A 25,140-nucleotide genomic window follows, 5' to 3' on the forward strand; every position below is an offset into this window, starting at 1 on the left:
TCGGAATACACTGTGGAATGACACAGGAATTTTCTTTCCTGGCAGGAACAAATTCTGCCAAACTTCAAAGCTTTATTGTGTCTGCATCGGAGAGAAGAGCTTTGAAGTTTATTGAACGCTCTGACCTGATCGCTGTGTTTTTTGCGCTGCCTGCAGGTTACAGGACAATGCATGTGCAAGCCCGGTTTTGGTGGCCGGATGTGCCGGGAGTGCAAAGAGCTCTTCTGGGGGAATCCAGAGGTCAAATGTTATGGTAAGATATCACCACCACCCAAATGCAGGACCAGAGAGTCAAACATTTGAAGGTCAGCCAGTCTGCTAGGGAGTATACAAGAAAGAACTCGGTGAACTACTTTAAACATGACAGAAAAATGCAAACAAGAAACCATCAGGAACTCTGGGATATCCCTGGAAAGTTTCATGTCAGTGAGAACAAGACTATCTGGCAGCTGGCTGTGGGAAACAGGGGGGTGGATGCATATAGCAAGAATACTAACAGGGTAACAGGTGAGACAAACTGAGCACAGGAGAAATTAATTACTACTAAAATAATCCCGGTTACTTAGTGAGTCTGACCCACCAACATATTTCTTTACTCAGAATTTTATACAAACATACAGAGCCCATTGTAAAATGTAAAAGGATATTTCAGTAAATTACAGGGAAAATGTAGAAACTATGTCTCGTTTTTTAAAAGAAAAACTTGACTGTATTAACTAAAATTCAGTGTAAAAGTCTTTTGACTGCTGGTAGACACTGACATGTTCAAAGTAATGCTCAGGTGTTGAGTAGCTTGCTGGTGGTCGGTTTTTAGTTGTTTAAGATGGACAGCGGCACTATTAGAAATATGATCAGGAACAATAAAGACACATTTTATCAGTTGTAAGAAATTGGAAGTCCTCTTGTTTTTAATGGCAACGTGGGAAGAATGGAGAGGCTCTGTTTTTATGTGCTTTTCCTGAACGAGACATTTAACAGGCATAATATCAACTAACAACAGATGGAAACTAAACAAGTAGGTCCAAGAACCGAGCCCTGTGGGACTCCACATCTTATTAGATCAGCTGATGAAATAAAGTTGACCGCAGTGACTCTGAATACTCTACAGGTGAAGTAGAAGTAGGATGAGACCCATTTGAGTGCCTTTCTGCTTTGGTCAGCCTCATTCCTAAGTCTCTTGAGGGAAATGCTACGGTCAACTATCAAATGCTGTAGTAAGGCCTAGTAAAAGCTTTATCCTCCTGTTTCTGCTCCTCCTTACTTTAGAGGTCACCATGGTGGATCACCTTCCTCCATCTCACCCTGTTTCTACCATCTCCTTCTGTCACACCAACCTTCACCACATTCATGAATCTCCTCTGAGGCTCATTTCCTCCTCCCTGGCAGCACCAATATGTCTACTATCCCTCCTCTGCACATGTCCGAACCATGTCAGTCTTTCCTCTCTGACTTCACCAGTTAAAATAAGAACAGTAAGATTACCTGAAATTGAAGCCAAAGTAAAGCGGTTTCTGTAGGGATTATACAAAATATATATATGATATACAGTCACTAAATCAACAATGAATATATGTTAAGATCAAATAAAAACAAAGTGAGTAAGATAAACGGCAGGCTACCCTGCTCAATTAGTCGTGAAAGCAAGCAGGAAGAAATCGTTTTTTAAAAGTGGTTTAATGTGTTGAGACTGAGCTCAAGACTGAGCTGTGAAAAACAGATTCTTCCAAAGATTCTGGAGTTTGTTTCAAGTAAACCTGTGTGGGACACAAGTGCAGTAAAAAACTACCCGATGAACACAATGAAGTATTTCATGGTGAAGCAGACAAATATTCGGAGGTTAGCGGCACCCTGAAGCAGCATCTAGTCTAGAAACTACTCCGAAATTCATCATATCAGCTTGTTTTTGCCGCCCCCAGGTGGTACGTACGGTCTGATGGTACGGTGCTTATTTTTCCTTTGCCTTTTGTGAAGTTTTTGTAGCTCTAAACATCTCACAAGCTTATATAACTTTCTAGCAGCCTTTTTGCCTTCTGCGCCACAGAAAGGGAAACTTAATGAGGCTCCAGCCCCTCTGAGACCCTGAATAGGGAAGGAGTTAAGAAGGACATGCCACTGTGGCCTTGTTTTTATTTTTATCAGTATTGTCTTCACACTGCAGACCTTCAGTCTTACGCTGAGCACCAGCAATACCCTCACTTCTATTTCAGCACGTTGGAGCTAAACCATCACTATTCTAATACTTCCTGATGTGTCCTTGTGGTTGGATCTTAGTATTCATGTTCTCACAGGATGTTATTCTTGTGACTCAGTGGGAGACCAGCAGCGATAGCTTTGAAATGGTTTCCAGATGATTCGGCTTACTCCGACAGCAGTTACGTGTCGGTAGCACTCAGTCAGCCGGGTTGGCGCTCAGCTTTGTTTTTGGATCCTGAAAATTTTTATTGTCTGCGAAACAAACTGCTGAAGAGTCGATCTGCAGTAAAGTGTCCCACAGTAGCTGGCTCACCCTCAGAGAAAGAGAGAGCAGCAGGGGCAGCTGGATCTGGGAATGACCTCTTCTCATGAGAAACAGATGTTCTCCAGAATTCCCAGGCTTCCCATTTTCGCCACGGACAAACACACAGAGGAAACAGGAATATGAAATATTCCCATTGAATTCTCTGATGGTCTTTTAAGCCTTGAAAGCAGCTGGACTTCACCTCCTTTCTGCACAGATGATGAAATAATGCACCAATTTACAGGAACACTGTGGCCTCCTCAGTGAGGAGTGTTATATGTATATGTTGTATGCAGATAAAAAAAAACGCCTCCGATTTACAAGTGTCAGCGGTTAAAATGTCTTTTTAATATAATAGTAGTGTAGCTTTTCTCAATTAGTAACCAATAATCACCATTTACATTCATCCATGACTGTGTTTCTGCAGAAAGATGTAACAATTCAACCTCATTAAACCAGAGCCTCACCTTCTGTTGCATAAATCACACAAATATAACCCCAAAAGGTTTGGACGCTCACTGCATAAAATAAAAATAAAAACCAGAAAATCTCATTTATACACAGTAGAATATTGAAAAACATACCACATGTTTAAACTGAAAAAATGTACAATTTCAAAGCATCCCCTCTTCTTTTTACAACAGTCCACAAACGTCTGGGAACTGAGCAAACCAGCAGTTCTCATCTGAGGGAGGATTCCAGCTGCTCAGCAGTCCTCAGTCTTCTTCTTAGTTTTTTTTTCTTGATTACAAATTCCAGACTTCAAACTGAGCATTGATATCAAGCTGTATGATCCCTCTCCTCTTTAGTCTAGAGGATGCGGGGTCCATGTTTTCCAAGAAAGAATTTAAAATTTCAGTTCGTCTGACCTCAGCTTTCCACTTTTACTCAGAGAAGACAGCGGTGTTTCTGGATCATGCGCACATGTGGCTTCTTCTTTGCATCACAGAGGCTGGATTTATAGATGGCACAGAGAACTGTGCTCATGCAGTGATCTCAGTAATGACAGAATCATGTCTGTTTTTTAATGCAGTGCTGTCTGAGGGCCTGAACACCACAATCCAGTGATTTTTGGTCTTGTCTCTTGCGCACAGAGATTTCTCCAGATTTTCTGAATCTTCTGATGTTGTTATGACATAAACTGTAGATGACAAGATATTCAAAGTCGTCATGATTTTACCTTGAGGAATGTTATTGTAAAATTGTCGGACAATTTGTAGACAGTTTTTTTGCAGATTGGTGAACCTCTGTCTGTCTCTAAGATGTTCTTTTTTTGTCAGCGTTAATCTCATTAAAATTATGGTAACGGCATAACCGCATTAACGCGGCAAATGTCCGTTAGCGAGTTAGCGCGGATCGCCTCGTGCGTGGGGCTGCACGGCAAGATTAAGGAGATTAACGCTGACAGCACTAGTTCTTTTTAAAGTGAATTGGTTGCAAAAATGCTCCTCAAGCATTTTTTTTTTGCTCCCTTTTTCTCTGAGACATACTGCCATCAAATGTTTCATGAAATAATCAAATGTCTCAGTTTAGACATTTGATATGTTCTCTATGTTCTAAGTACAGGAACACTGATGGGGAATATCTGTCAGACTGTTTTTTCCTTCTTTCTGACACGTGATATTCCTTTTTTTCCCCCCATGGAGCGACCGAAACCTGACCTTCGAGGTCATATTCATGTCCAAGTTTATTTACTGAAACCATTTGAGGTTAAATAAACTTTAAGTGACTTACTTCCCAAGGAGACAAAAACTTGAAGATGTTTTTTTTGGATTATGAGGGCTGCGCGTAACTTACATGTTTTTACTGTTTTTATTGTTCTGACATTATAAAACTTAAAGTTGAAGGTTAGTTCTAAACACTCAGCAAGAAGGTCCTGGGAAGGTTGCGTCCTCCTCGTGTCTGCATCGGTTTCTCTATGTAAGGTTAACTGCCATTGGTTAACTTTAACACCAGCAGGAACAGTGCAGAAAGAAACACTGCTATGTTTTTACCTTTATTTAAGTCCCTATCGCATTAAATCTGCTTCAGTACTGCATTAAAACTACAACAAATACAGAATATAAAACTTGATATACAAACACAAACAACAAAAAACTGTTATTAATTAAACATTTGGGTTGTTTCACCCTTGGGAGTCGTTTTTTTAGTTGGCGTCTCCACCTTCCTGTGTGTGTTTCTAGCTTGTGACTGCGACCACCGGGGGATCTCCAGTGAGCAGTGTCATCGTGCCACAGGGCAGTGTACCTGTGTGGAGGGCGTGGCGGGCCCCCGGTGCAACGAGTGTGCTAGGGGTTACCACGGTGAGTTCCCTGACTGCAAACCCTGCCACAAGTGCTTTGCGGCTTGGGACACCGTGGTCGAGGAGTTGACCAACCAAACTCGCCGACTGGAGGCCAAAGTGAACGAGCTGCAGACTGTCGGAGTGACGGCGCCGTACAAAGAGTTGATTGGAAGTCTCGAGAGAAACTCCAAGGCTGTCAGAGACATCTTGGAGAGCAACGCCGCCACGGTGAAGCTGGAGCAGATACAGGAGCTGATGCATCAGATAACGTATGCACACCACCAAACAGAGGCTTACTTGGGGTTGTAGCAAGCAACTGGTGTTTATTGTTTCACTGTGCTTTTAGTGGTGTGATGTCCTATCTCAATGGAAAGCTCAACACAACCGAGGAAGCCTTGGAACTTCTTCAGAGTGATGCAAATGCCACCGATGCAGACTTAGACGTGCTGACTGTTGAGGCAAACCAGTTGGAGAGGAGCGTCCAGAGGCTGAGACAGCAGGTGGACGACGCCAAGAACGCCAACATACACGGTGAGAAATCAAGTGCTTCAGCCTAAAGCTTCACTCTTAGACCTTTACAGCTTAGCCAAGACAGAAAGTCGGCACGTTTTAATCGGTACATCAGTACTACATTTCCGTCCAGCCCTGTTTCACTGTTCCCTAACTTTACTGCTTCCAGGTGCCCTGGAGACTATTACTGCTGCGCACATGCAGTCTAGGATGGCAGAGCAGCGCACCAATGCTTCTACGAGCGACCCTGGCAACACAGTCAAGCAGTCAGTTGCAGTACGGAAAGCCACGGAGGACAAACTGAGCAGCACGAAGAAGGAATTTGACCGAAAACAACAGAGAAACATGCAGAAGCTGGACAAGCTGTCCAAAGAGCTCGATAAATTTAGCCTGTCTTCACTAAATGAAAAGGTGAGAACACGGGAAGATCGCATCTGTCTATCACACGTTCACCTTTGTTGGTAATTCTGTCTTTCTCTGAAGATTTGTGGTGGAGCCTCTGAAGGTGATGATGGCTGCTCCACCTGTGGCGGGTTGGGCTGCACCAACGAGGATGGAGCGCCTCGCTGTGGAGGAGAAGAGTGTGGAGGCGCTGTCACAACCGCTCAGACGTCTCTCAATTCAGCCAATGAGCTGGAACAGGCGATCCTAGAAGCTATGCAGGAGGTAGACAAGCTCTCCAGGATGGTAAGTGAACATGGTCGTCGTGTTATAATGTGGAACACCTGCAGGTGGATGTGAGACAGGTAACCTGGACCTGTGTGGACACTCTGCTCAGGTGTGGGAAGCGAACATCCGAGCAAACGAAGCCAAAGCGAACGCTCTGGAGGTGCTGATCAAATCCAACCAGAGCAAAGAGAGAGTGGAGCAGAGCAACGAGCAGCTCCGCAACCTCATCAGGGAGATTCGAGATCTTCTCATGAGTGAGTTTCTCCTGTACACGTCTAGTCTTCACAATGTGTAAAAATTTATGCACGTTTCTTAAAATAAAACGGTTCATTTATGTTTGGTCTGCGTTTATCCAGATGAGAAAGCAGACGCGTCCGTTATCGAGGCCTTGGCAAACGAGGTTTTGGCTCTGGAGATGCCGACGTCGGCCAAGAAGCTTCAGGAGCTGACGGACGAGATCAGGGAGAAGGTCACCACTCTGACCAGTGTGGAGACGATCCTCAGTCAGAGCGCGGAGGATGTCATGGCGGCCGAGTCGCTGCTGAAGGAGGCTAAGGCTGCAAGGTAACACGTGACGACTGACAGGATGGAAAACAGGAGGAACGGGATAAAAAAATTCAACATGAAAAAATCTTTTTTGCAGTCTTACAGGTGGCAATATTTTTGCTTTCTTCTGTAATTGTTGTAAACATTTTCTTGGACTACGAGCCAAATGCAGGACATCAGAGGCAGGTGATTGGTCAAAATCTAAATCCTTGTTACCAGTTTGAGCTCAAACACAGGAGGTCAGTCAGTGAAGCGGTCAGCGAGCAGCCAACTGCAAATTTAAAATGTGAAAAACAAGCTGTTTTAGCTCCTCCCCCTTTGAACTGACATTCTTCTGATTGGCTGCCTCTGACAGAAATGTGTAAATAAACCCATCTTTCTTTCTCCCTGTCTGTCAGCGAGAAAGCGTCTAACATGAAGGACACCGCAGAAGTAGTTAAGGCTGCCCTGGACGAGACCGACCGCGCTCAGAGCATCGCCATGGACGCCATTGAGTTGGCCCAGAACAACACCAAGGGCACCATGGACCTGCTGAACGCTGTACGGCTGACCTCAGTGATGATGCGGTTTGATTCAGTGACTCCGTTTACTGTTTCGGGATGACAAAAACAGCACAAAGTTCAAGAGACGGAGTCGTACGTTGTTGCCGTTTTAGAACGGTCTGCCTTGTTTTCAGTAACAACTGACTTTAAAAACAATATTTCAGTCAGGAAACGCTCAGCTTTGATTTAGTTTAATCACAGTGATATAAAAATGTTTTATTGCTGTCGGGTGTTCGGACGTAATATTTTTATTTTAAAAAGCATTTTTAGTCTAAGCTATTAAAAATAAACATAAAAAAATAACAAATTAAATTAGAAACTTTGAAAAAATAAAAATAATATAGCAAACAAAAGTTGAATGTACGTAAAGGAAACTGACTTACTAATGCCTGACAACGCCACCCACAAAATAAATTATAAAGATACAAAAGGTATTCAAGTTTAACTAAAATTAAACTAAACTTGAAAGATTGAATGAGCTCCAAAAACTTCCTGAAACTGAACTGGATTCAGAAAAAATATTTACAACTAAAATAACCCAGTTTGGATCAACAAGTTACCAGCTACTTACCAATCAAATCTCTGGAAAATAGCCATCCCTCAGATCTGTGGATCACAGGAGGGTCCAAAGATTTTTAATAGCATCTGAAGTCTTTAGCTTTCCCCGATGATCATCAGTAATAAATATAGATGTTTAAAGATAACTTATTATTCTATATGAGTTCTGTGACCTTATATCTTATGCTATAGTTGGGTTTCCTTCCTGGCATTGAACAGGCTAAACTTTAGCCTGTTTTTTTAGCTGTGGTTGGTCAGAAGCTGCCAGCGCCGCTCCTTTCATGTGAACACACAGGAGAAACTCTGGCTTAATAGGGATGAGATGCAGGTGAAATTAATGATGGTGGGATTAGCAGAAAGAGTATGAGGCAAACCCTGAACAGTTAAAAAGAAGAAGTGAAAAAGAAAAGACAAGATAAATCTGTGCATTTGTGCGTCAGGTGGAGTCGGAGACGGCCAAGTCGGAGCTGAAGCTCAGTAACACCACGGGCCGCCTGCTGCAGCTGGAGAGGGAGGTCGGCCTGCTGAGGCAGAACAACCTGGAGATGGAGGAGATAATGGTGTCGACTGAGCAGACGACGCAGCAGGCCAAAGAGGACGCCGACGAAGCAGAGCAGGTCTCACAAACGCGCGCATCCGTGTTGGTTTGCATGTGAATCCACTCCTGCTGCAGTGCGTTTTTTTTGTGTGTGCAGGAGTTCAATGAGAGGCTGAAGGATAAATTCGCTGAGGTGGAGGACCAGGTGGAGGTTAAAGGGGAGTCGGTGCAGCAGGCGAAGAGGAGGGCAGACGAACTGCAGCAGGAGGCCATAGAGCTGCTCAATCAGAGCAGCAGAAAGCTGGAGAGACTCAAAGGTGAACACTGTTCAGATAAATGTATAATAACTCTGTAGTTTTGTCTTCTGTTCTTTTAAATGAATGCATTTCTAACAAACAAGAAGGGAGTTTGCTCTCTTCCTGTTTGTTTAGATCTGTTTCTTTTTACATTATTGGATCCTCTCCCGTTAAAAAAATACACAGAAGCACATGAAATAATCTGCTACGAACCAGCCGACTGATCTTGAGTCAGTTTCTGAAGTATGATCAGATATATAAAAATTAAGAAAAAAATATTCCACTTGTGCAAGAAATTTAAACTGTTAAAAAAGACAGTTTTGTTTTTGTGTGGCGTTTTCAGAGTTAGAGGTCTCCTACGTGGACAACCAGCGCATCCTGGAGGCCAAAGCTAAAGAGCTGGCCGAGCTGGAGCAAGCCGCCCGCAACATGCTGGAGGAGATGAGCCGCAAAGTAGCGCTGTACAGCACCTGTTTGTGATGAAACCATCGCCGCCTTTGACTTTATTGACAGTGCCAAAGTGTCTGACGTACTGCTCCTACATGCCTGCTCCTTTTACGGCTGTTAAATAAAAACACTAATATATTTGACGTTGCCAAAAAATGTTTCAACGACAGAAAAAAAGCTTTAAAGCTGCCAAAGACCGTTAGAGTATTAAAGTAAGGAGTCCAGAAGGAAAGAAGCCATCATGACCTCGAAGCCAATATACCTGCATACGTTACTACAATCTGTGTTTAATTGTAACTAAATATCTATATTAAAAGGATTAACATTTCACATGTACTTAATAATCCAAAGATATCACTTGGACATGGCGCCTTAACAACCAGCCAATAATAAACCCGACTACAAGAAAAACACATGTCAGCTGGTCTTGTTTAATCTTTTGTGTTCTGGTAAAAAAACAACACTTTTTTCCCTATTATAAATAAATAAAGACCAGAGAAATGGGCTGCACAGCCACAAAGCCTGGAAGACTTGATGATAGAAGCAGCTGAATTACAAAGAAACCTTGAGGGAAAGCTGTGTCTGCACTTCTTTTGATGATCATAGTACAGACAGTTGGGTCTGCAAACATACACATAAGTGTTAGATTAAAACAACACTGTGTTTAGTTTACACCCAGGTTTCCAAAGTGTCACTACTGGAAGCATGAGGTGATACCAGGACCCTACAGAGGTCACACAGGTAGTCCATATATATGTTCAGATGTCAGAAGGTTTGCTGTATCTCGCAGCACAGTCTTAAGAGCAGGAAGGAAATTCCAGGAGATATGCAGGCACTCTAGAGTTACTCTACAGCCTTCCAAGAGGCCGCAGAAAGCCCCGAACCTATCAGCAAGCCCGCTATCTGCTCCTTTGTGCAAAGAGGAACAGGATGAGCAGAGCCAGAGCTACAAAATGACCTCCAGCAGGACAGTGGTGTGAAAGTCTGATCAGCGAGTCGGAAACAGGCTTCATGCTGGTGTCATAAAGGTGTGACGCCCTCTAGTGGGCCCCGCGCTTGCTGCCCAGCACTGTGGAGCCTGATTAATATTTGCCATAGAATACCGCCCCTGATGCCCTGAGAGCAGGTTCAGCCTGTCAACGCTTGCCTGCTGTAAGGCACCTGTGCCGAGCTTCTAAAGTGACTCGACTGCCTCTCTTGTCCCTTCAAAATTTGCTGAATCTAAAGCATGCATCACACAGAGTGAAGAAGATGAAAAACTGCAAACAAAAAGAGACATTTAATTTGCATTACTTATCAGATCTGCAGACATTTCAGTTGAAACAAATCCTCATTTATGAAACAAACATTAAATCAAGACATCTGTACATGTGACGACAGTACAACACAGGCTGAACTCCTTAATTACAGCTTTCTTTAAGAGGTCCATTTATGGAGCTGTCCGAGTCCACAGGACCGACTCTTCGACTCTCTGCGAGGAAAGCGGTGAGCAGTGTCATCGTGCAGCACCTTAAACAGCACAGCAGCATTTATGTGTTTTATTAGCACAGTAGTTTAAATTGTAGATATGTGTGTTCATGTGAAGCTGCAGATTAGGCTTTATTATGCTGTCATGGGTAAAAACTGAATTCTCCCCACCACAAGACAACTGAAAGATATTTCTGTGATACTGTTGAGAAACAGCAGCGCGGTAAGGCGTGGCGAGGCAGACTTTTCCACCCAGAAAATGAAGGAATGATCCACTTTTAAAGATCTGGTGTAAAAGGAGACTTTGAGCTCCAGTATAAGTATTTTCAGTGGTCATGGTTCTAGTCCCTGCTGCGGGGGTTGTGTGGAGGCGGAGCTCCTTCCACAGGCGCCGAGCTGGGAACCGAGAGCAGCTGACCGCCGTGCATGCGCTCGTTGACGCGCAGCTGGCAGCCATCCTGCAGCATGCGGACAGCTATCCTCGCTATGTTGCGTGAGTCGTCGAGCCCGGAGTGAGGACGACCTTCGTACGTCAGGCCGAGTTTCTCCAGCATGGTGCTCAGCTTCGTCTGAGTACGCGGCACCTGGAGGAAGAAGAAGAAAATATGGCTGGTTAGCAGTGGAGACCTTTTATCATAGAAGACATTAGGACATGTGAGAAATAGCCAAATCTGTGAGGAGGTTCATGGACGGGACATAGGAAGGCATGCAGAGGGTTTAATGACTGAAATGAGCTGGAACAGTAAGAATACAGTACTGTGAAAAAGTATTTGTTCCCTTTTGCTTTTTTTTTTTTTTCCTTTGGGCTTTGATGTGTTGCTATTTGAGATATTTTAGCCTGCTTCACTTTGCCAGACAGGTTCTATTTGTGATTTCTTGATTCCACAGGTCTTGCAGTAATCAGAGCTGGGTGTGATTAATGAAATAAGGGTGCAGTTACTTTTTTTTCTTTCTTCCACACAGAGCCAGGTAGCTTGGGATAACTTTTTCCCCTAAATAAATGAAATCATCTTTGACTAATATTAAAATTAGTTTTAAAAATCTAAAACATGTAAGCGTGTCTGTACAAAGCCGTAAAATGTACCTTGTAGAAGTTTCCGTATGACTTTCTTATGTTTATCCACTTCTTTGCAAACGGAGGATATTTGATTCGGCTGACCCGACACTGGATGTTGAGGAACTTGCTCATATCCCACGACCTGTGGACGATGTTAAAGAAACGGCGCTGTAAACCAAGTGAGGAGAAGAAAGTAAACATCCTGCAGAAGCTTTGACGTGAAACCCACCCGTCAGTCAGGATGGCGTATTTGTATTTTGTCCCGAGTTCCCTTTTCTGAAGCCACGACACAACTCGCTGCAGGACTACTGGGAACGGGTCTGCTTCTTCGACCATTTTCTACCAACACAACACAGAAAAATGAGTAAATGACCCACACGTGTAATGTGATAGTGACGTGAACTCAACCGACCTGCGTTATTCCCGTCAGCTTCACACAGAAGTCTGAGAGCTGTGGGTTAAGCTCAGGCTTCACGTACTCCTGAAAGGTGTCCACCTGTGCAGAACATTAGAGGAACATCATTATTAACAACAACAGAAACAACAACAACAAAAGACAACTCCTGATTTAAGTCACAATCTTTACTAACAATCTCCAAGGTGTGCGTGTTGATGAGAACCATAGGGAACTCAATGATTTCGTGGAGGAAGTCTGAAGGATTGTCCTCTTCACATGTGGCTTCAAAGTCCACCACACAGATGTAGTCGTAGTACGTGTCGGTGGGGCCTCCCTCTGCCGCCGTCTGCATCAGCTTCTGTTTCTTATAGTGGCTCTTCAATCTCTTCTTCATCACATCCTTCACTCCTCTGCACACACCAAGAGAAAAACTGTTTGGTAGAACACTTCTAAGGGACAAGCACGAGTGTTTGGTCCTCAAACATTTATTAAAAACTCACCGTGTGTCGAGCTTTAACTCCGCTAACTTGATCCGAAGCTCCTCCTTCGTCATGCGGTTGATGTGGCCGTTGGCCAAAGCAATCTCTTTGTACACCGGATGGCTGAAGTCACCCTTCGACTGAGACGGGGACACCTGAGGAGCAGATTCTCCCGCAGGACACAGCCTGCTGCTAGGCTTCTCCTGAGGAGGAGACGTGTGGGTCGTTATGTGTCAGAAAATGATGTAACTCTACAAATTTGGCCATCAAAAACACAGAGAGCATGGATCAATGGTTTGTTTGGAGGAACAGATCATTTTAGAGTGAAGTCCAACAACACATCAGATAAGATTATCTGCAAAAGAAAGTAGATAGCAGTTTCTGAAATACTCAGACCTATCTACTGGGATTTTCCCACAAAACCATCTCTAGGAGGTAAAAGGAAAATAGGCAGACTGTTCAAACTTAATGCAACCATGCAGAAGAGTAGGAAGGTCAAGTGTACAGAAGAGCATCTCAAACCTAGAAGCAGGAGACGACCACACTGGGTGCCTCTGCTGTCCTCTAACAGGAAACTAGTTCCTTGACCATGACAGTGAGTTCTCTGACCTCACATGGCCTGCACAGTCACCAGATCTCAATCCAACAGTCGCATCATGGATGAGCACCCACTGTGCGATGCTATCCTGATAACTTGGAGCAAACTTCTTGTTGATTATGTGCCTTTAAGAAGTAACACTGAAGGAAAACGGGGTCTAATCCGAGAATAGCGATCTCTTTAGCTTAAAAAAAGAATAGCTCAGTCAATTAAAATACAACACGACAAGATGAAGTACACAGAGCAAAAGAGAATCGGGGTCGATTTGCAGGGCTCACATTAACAAAACACTGTGATGTAGCTCCCGTCTACTTCAAATATTTTAGTATTAATTACTCCAATACAAGAGTAACTAAAAGTAACGCGGTTTCTAGTCATTTTCATCAAGTCGGCACCAAAGAACCCAACGGGACATATCTCTCACCAGCCTGTCTTTGGTGTCAATGAACGCACCAGCCAGTTTACTTCAACGCAAACAGCGTTTACACGGAGCAGTGATTCTGCTAGCTCACCCACCTTCTCCTGGTCCTTCACGCTGGACGTCTTCACATTGTCCTCCTGGCCGTGAATGTTCTCCTTGTGTTCGTCCATTTAAAGCTGAGGTTAGTCCAAAAGTTGCTCAGATCATTTGAAAACAACATAAATTGAAGGCTAAACCAGGTCTGCTGCTGCTCCGGCTAGCCTCAACACATTAATGGCTGAAGCAGCTACCGCTAACCAGCGCTGACACGTTCAGTTAACGTCAGATATTTCGCATAAATCAACCACGGGAGTTTTTTTTTTTTTTTTTTCAGACAGTAAATAATAAGGTGCCTTTGCTAAACCCACATAACAGCACTGAACTTTTCATTTTCATGAGGGGGACAGTTATGACAGCTTCCGCTTTGCGCCAAAACAGCAGCAACAGCGCTCACTATCGCCACCTGCTGCTGCGGATGAACGCAGCAACAGGTGTTTTTTTGTTTTTGTTTTTGTTTTTTTTTCACCCAGGACAGGTGAACTCAACTTTAATGTCAGAATTTCTGAAAATAAATTTAAGAGAAATACTAGGATTTGAAAATCATAAATTTGCACATTGTAATCTTTAATTTTCGTAGCTTGAATTGAAGTCCTTTTCATGTTTTCAGCACTCGGTTAGTAAACACTCATAGTCTGTTTTTGTTGGGTAAAAAAGGTAATTTACTCTATTGGGAATACAGTGTAGCTAGATTTGTAAATAGATGCAGTAACTTTATGTACTAATAATGTAGCTGTTATCTATTACAAATCACCTGTGAACCTACATCGCTAGTATTATAAAAATGTGTGCAATTATTTAGCCAGACCTAACCAGCTGCACATTTTGTTTGTATTCCACTAGAGCAGCTTTGCATGATTCTAAATAATCCTTATTTATGTTTATTGCAGCCCAACACTTCATCCTCTGTCCAAAACAAGCTCCCTTAGTACCGTTTAAGCAAACTTTCCTCTGATTGGCTGTTAAACAGATTGTTTAAAAGTGGTTGGGGATATATGCCAAATATGACCATATTAGGAATATCCACTTTATTTCACATCATGCAAAGCCAAGAAAAAAACTGACACCAGACATTTGAAGCAGTCTGAAGCCTGAGCTGCTGGTTCACAGGGATTACTGATGTATACACCGACTTCATTATCAGACCTGCTTATTATGAGCATCCATCACTGGAACAGTGCAAATAAAGTGCTATGAAAAAGAATTATGTCCCTTCCTTAGTTTTTTGCGTATTTATCAGAATTCATGGTTCCAGCAGTAAGAAAGGCAGGGTACTATCTAACTGAATAGTAAATTTCTAATTATTTTAGTATAGTTGCCGTATATAATTAAAAAAATATTTGAAGCAGATATATGTAATAAAACTAATTAGAGATATTTGGAGGCAGTGCTCCTGTTTGGCCGCTAGTTGTCACTATATCTCTATTTAAAGCCACAAACCATTGATGTTTTCACTATACACATCTATACAGTATGAACCCTTTGTAAGCCTTTGTAAGGGGAAAACACTTCACAAAACATCATCGCCAGAGGTCAGCAAAACCAGAAAACTGGAAATTCTGGCGCTGTGCAGCTAATGATAACTGTAAATCCCGGGTGGGGCTGCTGCTGCTTTGATTTGACGTTTGTCTCTGAGACAACAGAATGAAAATGTCTGTCTTAATGAAAAGCAATAAAGGACACCTGGCGTTCAATTTAAGATCCATCTGTGCCTGCAAATCCTAAATTACTTCCCTTTGTTTGCCTGCACTTGAGTTTTGCAGAAGATTCTAATGGATTTTTAAGCATCCATGAATTTAAACTGAAGACAGCAGTGAAATTGAATGCAGTTAAATCAATGTCGTTTCTAAAAGCTTATCCAGCTGCTTTAAGTTGAAGTGATTTACACCCTGGTTTATACATGTATTCCTTAGGAAGCTTGCAGAGCAGTATGATCTTCACAGTTGGATTACATCTTCCATAATCAATAAGAAGCTCAGATTTTTTTTTTATTTTAAAAAAAGGCACCTTGATAGAAAAACAATGATTTATTTTATCATCTGAAAATATAATACCGTAATAATACAGTTACAGAAAACCCATAACCAGAAACTAATGCACAGAAATAAGAAAAGAAAAAGACAAAGAAAACGCACACACACCATGAACTCAGAGCTTTGGAGAGGAGGTACACGTCTCTCCTAACAGAGATAGTGTTTGAATCGGTTTGCAAAAAACATCAAAGATGAGCTTAGGTTTCATAAAAACCTCCATATTTGGCTTTTTTTTTTCTTCTTAGAATAGAGAAAAACAGAAGGACACACAGAAGAAGAAAAAACAGGCTGCACTGAAAAGGCATCAGTCCTATTTTTTAACCCCCTCGTCATCATCTTCATCACAGTGAAATGGGGTCGGGGAGCTACATTTTTCACTTCCCTCTGTCCAGTCTGCGATGCTGCATTCAAGTCACGTGTGGGAAAGCGGCTATCGCTGCTGGGAAACATGCTGCTTTAATGTTTGAACAGACGCTTATTTCAAGTAAAAAGAGAAAAATCTTCAGCCTCTCAAATCTTCTAAATATCAGAACAGAGCGTCTGAATGCTGCCATGTTTTTTTTCCCCCTGGACATGAACGCAGCACAGCATCAAAGGCTTCACACACACATACACACACACACACACACATTGTAATTTGTTCTGATCACCTCTCCAGAAAAGGCCATCTAATGATCCAGGACTTAAAAAGTGAAGCCTGCATGTGATCACCTGTCAACTTTAAACAATTTCAAATCGGCATAATTTCACCTTATTTCCCTCCACGTGCACCAAACTGCATCACGCGTTAGTGTTCTCTCTACATGTGTCGTGTGAGAAAACAGGCTCTGCTTCTCAGCTATCTCTTGATGTTAGTACAAGGTTTCCCTTCTCACTGTTAGAGGCTTTAAAAAGCTTTCAGAAGCAACAGTTACCTGAAAACACAAACATCATAACAAAATAACCACAAAACACCAAATTAACAAGAGATGAGGCAGTTAAGCAGCTTTCACTTCAAAACAGGCAGCCTGACATTTTGGGAAATAGTCACTTTTTTTTGTTTTTTTGTTTTGGTCTATTCAGTGTGAAGTTAGAGCCAGAGGACGGAGATGTTGGCCAACTATTAGACAAGTAACCAGTCCCTGGTGTTTTTGAACACATTAATCAAATCAGACGTGGTGACCAGCAGCTGAGTGCGACAAACAGGTAAAAGAAACTTGGCGGTAACCAGCAGGGAGGTAAACCGGCTTGTTTCAGACAGAATGAAGCAATGCAGAGACGCTGTCTATCTCTATGTCCCGCCCCCAGCTTTAACCGTTTCCATCTGGGAGCCTGTTAGGAGTAACTCTTGATTCTTTTACCTGAACTGAGGAGTTTCTGTCATATTTCAGGCTACTTCAGACTAAAATGACTGTGTATCTATCAGAAGTTAATGAAGTGGTCTCTGGCTGTACAGGAACGTATTGTCTAACAGCCTCTTTATTGATTACAGATGTGTCAAAACTTGTCATTACAGGAAATGTGGAGATCGTTGAATGTCATCTTAATGGGGAAAGAGTTAGAGAGGCCATCGTTTTGTTGCCCAGTAAATGACGGTGTATCTGATCATTATCTTGGTAAAGATGAAGCTGTGTGCACATTTTAAACAATTTTTCTCGTTTTACTGCATTTGTAACAAGAACTGTGAGGAAATCCGTTCAGCGCTCTGGCAGGAAACGCTGATTGGGAGGGTCGGAGCTCTGGACCAAAACATCAATAAAAACATAACTTGCAGGAATGTGAACATTTTAAGCTCATTTTGGACAAAAGTCTCCTGGTAGGTTTAAAGAAGGGCTTTAAAATAACTGCATGAAGTCGTTTCCTGAGCAGCGGCTGCTGTGTTCTCAAAGCACCGTGACCAAGGGGCCGCATCGAGGATCAACTTTGAGATACATAAGGATTATTGTGAGGATTCAAAGATACACCAGAAGACTGAACAATAATAATTATGGATCAGGGAAAAAAAAAAATCAAGCAGTTGAGGTGAGCAGAATCATGAAGCTAATTCATTAAATTAACGCATAATTAGGAGTATTTTTTCAAATTTATAATCATTTAGTTACTGTGAGGTCAGATTTGGGCAATAAAAATGAAGGAGGGCGATAAAAGCAGGTTTGGGCATCACTTTTCACTGCAGCTTAAAGGTTTTATTTTCTTACAGCAGATTTCTTTCACAGCACGTCCATTAATGATCTCTCCCGGCTCTAGCTGCACATCTACCATCCAGACTTGAACCTATTTTCCAAAATGTTTAACTGTTCCTTGAAGAAACACAGTACAGAGACACACGAGTAAGTGCACAACGCACACGAATACACAGATTTACACACTGATAGAAAACAGCTTAAAACAATGTGCAATCCCAGACTTCAAACTGTCGCTTTGAAGAAGATGCTGAATTTAAAAAAACCTCACATAAATACAGAACAGCAGCGAGAGAGAGGCGCGGTGCGAATGAACCTTCAGGTGGATGTGTGTTTGTCACAGCGAGCTTGGTGTGCACATTCAAATCAGGTCCACTGGACTCATAACTGACAGTTTGTGTGGAGGTGGTGCTCTAACAGAAACGCATCCCTTTAAAGGACAGGAAAAAAAATAACGTGTTATTCCATGCCCTGATGTAATCCCGCTCATTTATATTTAGACTTCAGTGTGTGTGTGATGCCGGTGCCACCAGAGTCTCCTGGTGACCAGATGAAAGCAGCTGAGCCGATTTATCTTTTGTTGGCCCTGCAGATCTGCAGCAGAGCAGCCACGTTTTCATGTGTGCACCTTCAGAGAGTTCCGGTTCAGGTCTTGAGCGTTTATGTCCGTTTACGTGTTCTTGGTGAGGCTCAGAGCCTTAAACCGAGTCACCGTGGAGCCCAGAATCATCGGCTCATGTAAGGCTACATGTTGATTTCCTCCCCACACCGGTCTCAGTGCGGGAGGAGCAAACGTTCCAAAGCGCACTGCAAATGTTCCCAGTTCTTCCACAGCAGCGCTAGCAGGGACACGCCCACGCAGGTGAGCGCCAAGTGGAGGCGACTGCGCAGCAGCGGGGCGGTGAACTTGGCCGCAGTGGACACGCACACCAGGATGACGGTGACGATGGCCAGCATGATGTTGATGCACTTGCCCAGCAGCACTTTGGCGTCCGTGTTTTCCAGCTGGATGGTTTGCTGCTGCTGCTGCTGGAGCTCGAGCTTCGACACGCGAGTCTGGCACGACTCCAGCACCTCCTACGACACACACACACACACACACACACACACACACACACAGAAAAATGGTTAGAGATCAGGGAAACTCTGGAGAGCAGTGAGTCACAGCGAAAGGGCAGCAAAACTGGATCGTGTATGAACTTCAGCTGCATTAGAAACAAGCGCAAGAACGTCCGATTAGAAATAGGAAGCAATGGAGGGACTGCTGTGGCTTCAGTGTGACATGTCATGAGAGACATGTCATCAATTAATCATTTGGATGCTCAGAAATTTGTAATTAAAACCTCCCCGAAGTGAAAGGAAAAGATTCAGATTAATTATTACTCCAAAATGCTAATCTTCCAGTGATAAGAATGGAGGGGGCTTCTCTCTCCTTTAAGCGTTCTTGTAGCAAACCCATTAACCACAGTGAGCATGCCGTGTGGATAGGCCTGTCGTCATCCTGGCAGAGACCACTTTTACCAGGATAGCCTCAAATGATGAAGGTACACTACGCAGTGACCTTTCCCACTAAGGGGTCAAACTCGTCTAAACTGAACACTGTAAATAAGGCAATAATACATTAGGCCTTTCAATTAAACTTACAATTTGAGTAAGACATTGGTTACTTAAAGGGTTAATCCTAAACTCTAATCTTAATCAGCCGTGTGCTGTGGCAGTGGTGGGGGCTTATGCCCAAACATAAGTCACCTGTATGTCCCTGGCCCTCTCATAGGCCTGGTAGGCCACCTTCTCCTCGATGCTGGCCAGCTCCTGCTTCAGATTGCTGGTCTCGTGCTGGTGCAGCTCCGTCAGGTCATTCAGCTGGTCCTCCAACCGCTCATACCTGACAGACAGAAACACCCACAAACATGCAGAGTAGGTGGAGGCGGAGAGAGCCAAGGAGAGAGAAACAATGCATTATTGAGAGTGTGTGGGCACGTAACAGTACAGCAGTGTATCTGCTGCAGCCGAGCTGCTCAGAGCATTTGCCCTTGGTTGGGGGGTTTACGTGTAAGCTCTGCTGGCTATTTTTAGGCTTTTAATGATGGACTCCTAAACTGTCAAAAGCTCTCTAAAGTTCAACAGCTCATGTAATGACAACGTTGGCTCTGTTAGGATAGAAATGCTACCATTACTGAAGCACCGAAGTGTGAAAACATCTTCATCCAACAATTATGCCACAATTTTACTTAATACAGATCAGTGATCCTCAAACCTTTTGCCTTCTGAGCAAAAAACCTCTGCTAGCATCCCCCGGTTAGCTTCAAAGCAATGTGCAAACCGCTTTTATTTTGTATTTCGTGTTTATAGTCGTACAAATCGTTGTGCAAATATTCTTGTGACATGACTGAAGCACACATATTCTGACAATAAAAGATATAAGGAAAAAAGACCCTTCCACAAAACAAAAACAGCATAATTTGTTGAGCAGAAATATTTTACACAGTATAATATTTCTCTTATCTTTCTCAGTTCAGTGTTTTATTGGATTTTCTGATTTAATTCAGAGCTCAATAATACAAGTGATTTTACAAGTCATAGTTGTATGAGGGGCGTTTAAGGTGTTAACACTGAACTGTTGCTCACTCAAAGCCCGAGGGGCTGACTTTATACTAATGGGTATATTTAAGAAAGAAACATGTGAGTCTGTGCTCTATTATCTGTAAAATGTTCATGGAAGAGTATTTAACCATCATGTGTGGGTAACAATATTCTCCTCTCCCAGAACAACACAAAATATTCTGTTTTGATCTGTGACGCAAAAAAGAAACACTAAAAAAAAAATCTTTCCACAGTGAGAAACAATCTGCCCTCAGTACCAGGGAAGAAAAACAAAGAACAAATCCTCTAAAGCTCCTTATAAGCAACCAAATGTCATTTTATTTTTCTTGCACCTCAGTTTAGGAGATTTTTCTTTTCTTCAAATACTATATTTTTGGCATTTCTCATTTTAATGCTGGTGACAGCGGAGATGTGAAGCATTTAAAAATAGTACTGGAGCACACAAGCTTTCCCCCCTAAAACCTCCCTAGAAATCACGAAAAAAAAGAGAGTAAAAAACTAATAAATATGTCAAGAATTTTTTTTTTCTGGGAGAAAAGCCTTCCTTAGACTCGTGATGCTGTGCTCACCTGTATCGCTCCTCCTGCATCACCTGCGTGAAGTAGTTGTAGTCTCGTTTAAACTGTGTGTTCAGAGTCTCCATGTCCTCTGCCAGCTGCGTTTGAGCATCCCTGATGTCCCGCACCATGTCCAGCACCTCCACTAGGCGCCCGCTGGAGTCAGACCTCCCTGGCCCCCCTGACTCCACCCCCGATCCTCCTGCCGGGTTCCCGTTGGAGTCAGCGGATGCAGACGTCCCGGTGGAACACTCATCGTCGCTCTGGTACTTGGTCGCCTTGGCTACTGTGGTAGCGCTGCCACTCAGACCCCTCGCGCCGCCCTCCACCTGCAGCCCTGACCCCGTTTCCATAGAGCTTTTCAGGTGAGCGATGTTGTCAGCGCTGCCAAACTTGTTCCTGATGAGGTTAGCGAACTCCCGCGGCTTACTGAAGAAAAATGGAGGTGAGAGCGACACGCCGGGCCCGATCGTCTTCACCTTATCCAGTGCCTGGTGGCGCCCGGTGGTGCTGACGTCCCGCAGGCTGCCCTCCTTGCTGTGAGTCCCGGACTCCTTGCCGCCGCTGTCTTTCTGGTTGTGCTTCCCATTGGTCTCGCTGTCCTTCATGCGGCGGTGGTACTGCTCCAGCTTCCTCTGCAGCCGACCGATGGTCTGCGCAGACTTCTGGTTCTTCTTTTCAAACACCTGCCGTATCCGCGACACCTGCTGCTTGTCGGCATTGTTCATAAGCTTCAGGTACTCGGCCACGTTCTGGTCCCGAGCCGTCTGCTCCACCTTAATCTGCTCCGTCACCTGAAGGCAGAGCCAAATGACAGATGTGAAAACAGCTGCTGAAGATTTAAAATCATTTAAGCATGCATGATACCAGCGCTTCTGATTCTTACCGACACCCCGATTTGTTCTATGAGTTTGCTCATCTTTCACACGGGTATGTTAGAATAAAATAATGCTGCATGAATACTGACAGCAGCCCTGTTTGTCTTTGAGCTCACTGATACTAATTTAATTTGGCCCCGCACTTCTGATCCCTAATGATAATTAGCCACGAGAGGAGACGTTAACACCTGCTTTTCTTTGCTTGTGAAGAAGTTATCCTGTGTAAACAGAGCTGGTCTTAAAGGCATCTCTAAACCTCCTCACACGGGCGTTTCCTCAGAACAAAACAAAGTTCCTCCAAGATTTTTTTAGCCTCCTGTTGCTAAAGGGTAGCAGTCAATGCGCCCCTCAGTCATGTGATCGAGTTTATTCCAACCATGGAAAGTTTAAAAATTACCATCTGATACTGATGCTACAGATCAAACTGTTTTCTCTGGTCTGCTTTCATTCACTGTATTTGTTTCTTTGTGTATATTCCTGACTGGGAGCAGCAGTTCATCACATTGTAATAATAATTTCACTGTTAGGTTATTGTTGAAGTCTCAAACTACTTTTGCTTGGATAAACCAGTGAATATACAGCACGCAGCACGAGTTCAGCTTAGTCTCTACAGTTGTAAAACGTTGATATTAAAGTGCAGGATAAGCCTCTACTGTGAAAAACACTTCTAATTTCTAAAGACAGGACTGAGACGGACCCGAGTCGATTTTTTCTTTCCCCGTCGTATCAGAACTGACATTTAAAGGACATTTAGTCCATTACTGGATTTAAAAAAAGCTGCTTCTGTTGCTTCATGTGTCACCAAACAGAGCTAAGGAGATATTTTAGTTTGTCTTTTACTCAAGTGTGGTGCTTGAGTTCTGAGTGCCAATGTGTCCCATGTGTACCCACAGCTTTTCAAATTAAACACGATAAATTTACAGACACACACTGAAGCAGGTGTGCAATGTTTTCCTTCTTACCTTGAGGATCTTCTGCTGCAGGCTGTCGATTCCCAGCGGTCCTTTGGTGAAATCCAGACCCACGCCGTCGTGCCCAACACCGTCAACCACGTCTAGGTTGGACTCTGAGCCGCCGCGGCGAATGGGCACCGGGATGCTGAGGACATCGCAGCCGCTGCGCTCCGCCTGCAGACATAATGATCTGATGAGTGTATATGTTTTTATTTTTTGGGTTGGTCTGTACAATATAAACACAATGACGTGTCAAAAACCACTGTGCTAATTTGTCTTTCATATGACCGACTGGGCCATTCATGGCTTGAAACCCAGAGGCAGACAACAAACTGCCATTTCTGATGCCACAAATACTCTCCCACTGTTGATAATATCCGACTGAGACTAACATTTACTGAGAGTTGGATAATGCTGCATTCAGACAGCATTTCTCAAGTGGAAGTGATGTTAAAAGAAGCTGATGAGACACAGATTTTTACATATTTTATACCCAATACTCATACTGAGCAGGTATATTAATCTCCATGGTTACCACCTTAGTTTGTAATGATATCTGTGGGACTGCAGTAAACCAGAAAATCGAAATTTTGACCGTCACAACTAGAACGGAGAACTCAAACTCGGCTTCATTAGGAGCAAACATGCCAAGATTGTTGAGGTATAGAAAATGAAATGGTTCAGTTTCAAAAAGAAATGTTCTTGTTGCATTGCACATAAACTGTTTCACAAACAAAAAACAAAAGTGCAAAAACTACTAGCAAAAATTTGGCTAAAAAATAAAAAGATCTTAGCCCGTGTAGGCCCATACAACCCATCCTCCTAGCATGAAATTGGCTGCACATAAAAACCTAAAATTGCAAATTAACTAAATTGCACTCAGTGACCTCCTTGATTTAGCCATTTCCTCAACTATCATTAAACTCGCCTCTGCTGCTCCATTACATTGAAATGTAGCTTGAAGGAACCTATTCTGATCTAGCTGCACGCCTCTTTTTCTGGGGCTTTTACTCCTCTGTGGCTCCATCTCTCTGCTGGTGTGTGATATCAAAATGAGGCAAATTCTATTATCTGAAACACACACTCTACACATTGTAAAGCAGTACTCAGAATACAGGCTGACCTGTAATTGCCTGCCCTCAGCATCAGCTTTCCTTTTTATATGCCATTTCCTGCTAACTAGCTTGTATGCTTGCAGCTGCAATAGAGGTTTGCCAGTTTGGCCACAATTTATTAAGAAACCGAAATGTGCATATCTGCGGGCTTGATTGAAATGAGTGGCCTGTGGGTCTTGAGTTTAACACATGAGTACACTTGAGTGACCAAAGTTATTTAATTAAATCACAAGTTAACTGGTTCAAAATCTCTGTACACCTAAATGTGTAACAGCTTACAATCCCCATCATCCTCAAATTTAATCGCCTCATTATGTGATTACAAGCACACACATGTTAAGAGTTCACCAGTTACTATTCTCCAACAAGATGCTTGAATTCTACCTGGTGTGTGTGTGTGTGTGTGTGTGTGTGTGTGTGTGTGTGTGTGTAAGAGTGATTATATGAACATCGTTTTGTGCCTGATGAAGGTCAGTTGAACTTCGTTGCGATTCAGTAAAGCAGTATTCACAGCTGAGAGACACACTCTTTCCAGCTTGTCCTGAGTCTGCCCCCATGTCTCCTCCCAGTTCAACATGCCTGAAACACCTCGCCTCGGAGCCCCGAACCACCTCAGCTGGCTCCTTTTGATGCAGAAGAATAGCAGCTCTACTATGAGCTCCTCGTTCTTTCTCCAAGGCTGAGCCCACACACCATTCAGAGGAAGCTCATTTCCTCTAAATTCTTTCAGTCTCTACCCACAGCTCGTGACCACGGGTGAGGGTAGGCATGTAGATCAATGGTTAAATTGACAACTTTGCCTTTGCATTTGGCTCGCTCTTTACATCAACAAACCAGCACAGTCTGCATCACTGCAGATGCTACGTGATGACCTCGAGAGACACTGGAACTTGTGCTGAACCCAAAAGAGCAATCCAGCTTTTTCCTCCAAGTCCAAATCCACCTAATTAACCCTGGGAGGCCCAGCCAGAACAGGCCGAATGGGTCGATGCTACTGTGAGGCCACAGCGTGGAAGTCAAAAGTTGAGACTTTGGTGGTCCTATACAGGGTACTCAAGTTGACTCATCTCATGCAATAGCAGTTGAGATATTTCAGTGTGAACAAAAGGGGTGGGTTAAATGACCAGCAAATCGACAGCATGCCCCGCAGAGCTGGTGCGCCGGCGTGCCTAAAATTGCTGTTGAAAAGTACAAAATTGCCTCATTCAAGAGACCAAATGAAAACTCTCATAAGCATTGTGCTGACATTTAAAACTAACGAGGCACAAATGCACTCTCTGGAGAAAACGGCAGACATTGTTCAGACCCTGCAGACAACTCAGGCTTTGAGGCAAAGCTCTGCACTAAAAAAAGAAAGAAGAGAGGCTTTGTGTAGTCAGTGTCAGACTGGAGGGCAGGAAGGCAGGTGATGGGACATTAAAGCACTCGTAAGACCT

General features: G+C 43.3%; 3 protein-coding genes across 5 annotated transcripts in view; 1 reads left to right on the forward strand and 2 right to left on the reverse strand.

The window, feature by feature from the left end:
- lamb1b (laminin, beta 1b) overlaps positions 1 to 9,298 on the forward strand; it is a 31,113-nt gene extending 21,815 nt beyond the window's left edge. The window contains exons 23-33 of the mRNA XM_085251654.1: positions 157 to 253; positions 4,681 to 5,050; positions 5,128 to 5,312; positions 5,461 to 5,702; positions 5,775 to 5,978; positions 6,070 to 6,214; positions 6,317 to 6,524; positions 6,905 to 7,046; positions 8,047 to 8,223; positions 8,302 to 8,461; positions 8,784 to 9,298. Of these exons, the coding sequence (XP_085107780.1) occupies positions 157 to 253; positions 4,681 to 5,050; positions 5,128 to 5,312; positions 5,461 to 5,702; positions 5,775 to 5,978; positions 6,070 to 6,214; positions 6,317 to 6,524; positions 6,905 to 7,046; positions 8,047 to 8,223; positions 8,302 to 8,461; positions 8,784 to 8,920 (2,067 nt within the window). The 3' untranslated portion in view covers positions 8,921 to 9,298. The remainder of the gene's footprint in view (positions 1 to 156; positions 254 to 4,680; positions 5,051 to 5,127; positions 5,313 to 5,460; positions 5,703 to 5,774; positions 5,979 to 6,069; positions 6,215 to 6,316; positions 6,525 to 6,904; positions 7,047 to 8,046; positions 8,224 to 8,301; positions 8,462 to 8,783) is intronic.
- A 900-nt stretch (positions 9,299 to 10,198) lies between these two features.
- Positions 10,199 to 13,784, reverse strand: eri1 (exoribonuclease 1). Its single transcript, XM_085252628.1, has 7 exons — positions 13,402 to 13,784; positions 12,309 to 12,490; positions 12,002 to 12,218; positions 11,824 to 11,907; positions 11,641 to 11,750; positions 11,439 to 11,553; positions 10,199 to 10,938 (listed from the first exon to the last, which is right to left on the reverse strand). The coding sequence occupies exons 1-7, from the start codon at positions 13,474 to 13,476 to the stop codon at positions 10,696 to 10,698; spliced, it is 1,026 nt and encodes a 341-aa protein (XP_085108754.1). The 5' UTR covers positions 13,477 to 13,784; the 3' UTR covers positions 10,199 to 10,695.
- A 1,626-nt stretch (positions 13,785 to 15,410) lies between these two features.
- tmcc3 (transmembrane and coiled-coil domain family 3) overlaps positions 15,411 to 25,140 on the reverse strand; it is an 82,767-nt gene continuing 73,037 nt past the window's right edge. For all 3 annotated transcript variants that reach the window (XM_085251266.1, XM_085251267.1, XM_085251269.1), the window contains 4 exons: positions 22,599 to 22,763; positions 20,771 to 21,552; positions 19,347 to 19,482; positions 15,411 to 18,674 (listed from right to left, as the gene is read on the reverse strand). In XM_085251266.1, the coding sequence (XP_085107392.1) occupies positions 18,372 to 18,674; positions 19,347 to 19,482; positions 20,771 to 21,552; positions 22,599 to 22,763 (1,386 nt within the window). In that variant the 3' untranslated portion in view covers positions 15,411 to 18,371. The remainder of the gene's footprint in view (positions 18,675 to 19,346; positions 19,483 to 20,770; positions 21,553 to 22,598; positions 22,764 to 25,140) is intronic.

This window comes from Mchenga conophoros, linkage group LG17, assembly GCF_057382185.1.
Source record: "Mchenga conophoros isolate Kocher_MC1m ecotype Shallow Benthic linkage group LG17, M_conophoros_male_GT1.1, whole genome shotgun sequence".
NCBI classification, from domain to species: domain Eukaryota; kingdom Metazoa; phylum Chordata; class Actinopteri; order Cichliformes; family Cichlidae; genus Mchenga; species Mchenga conophoros.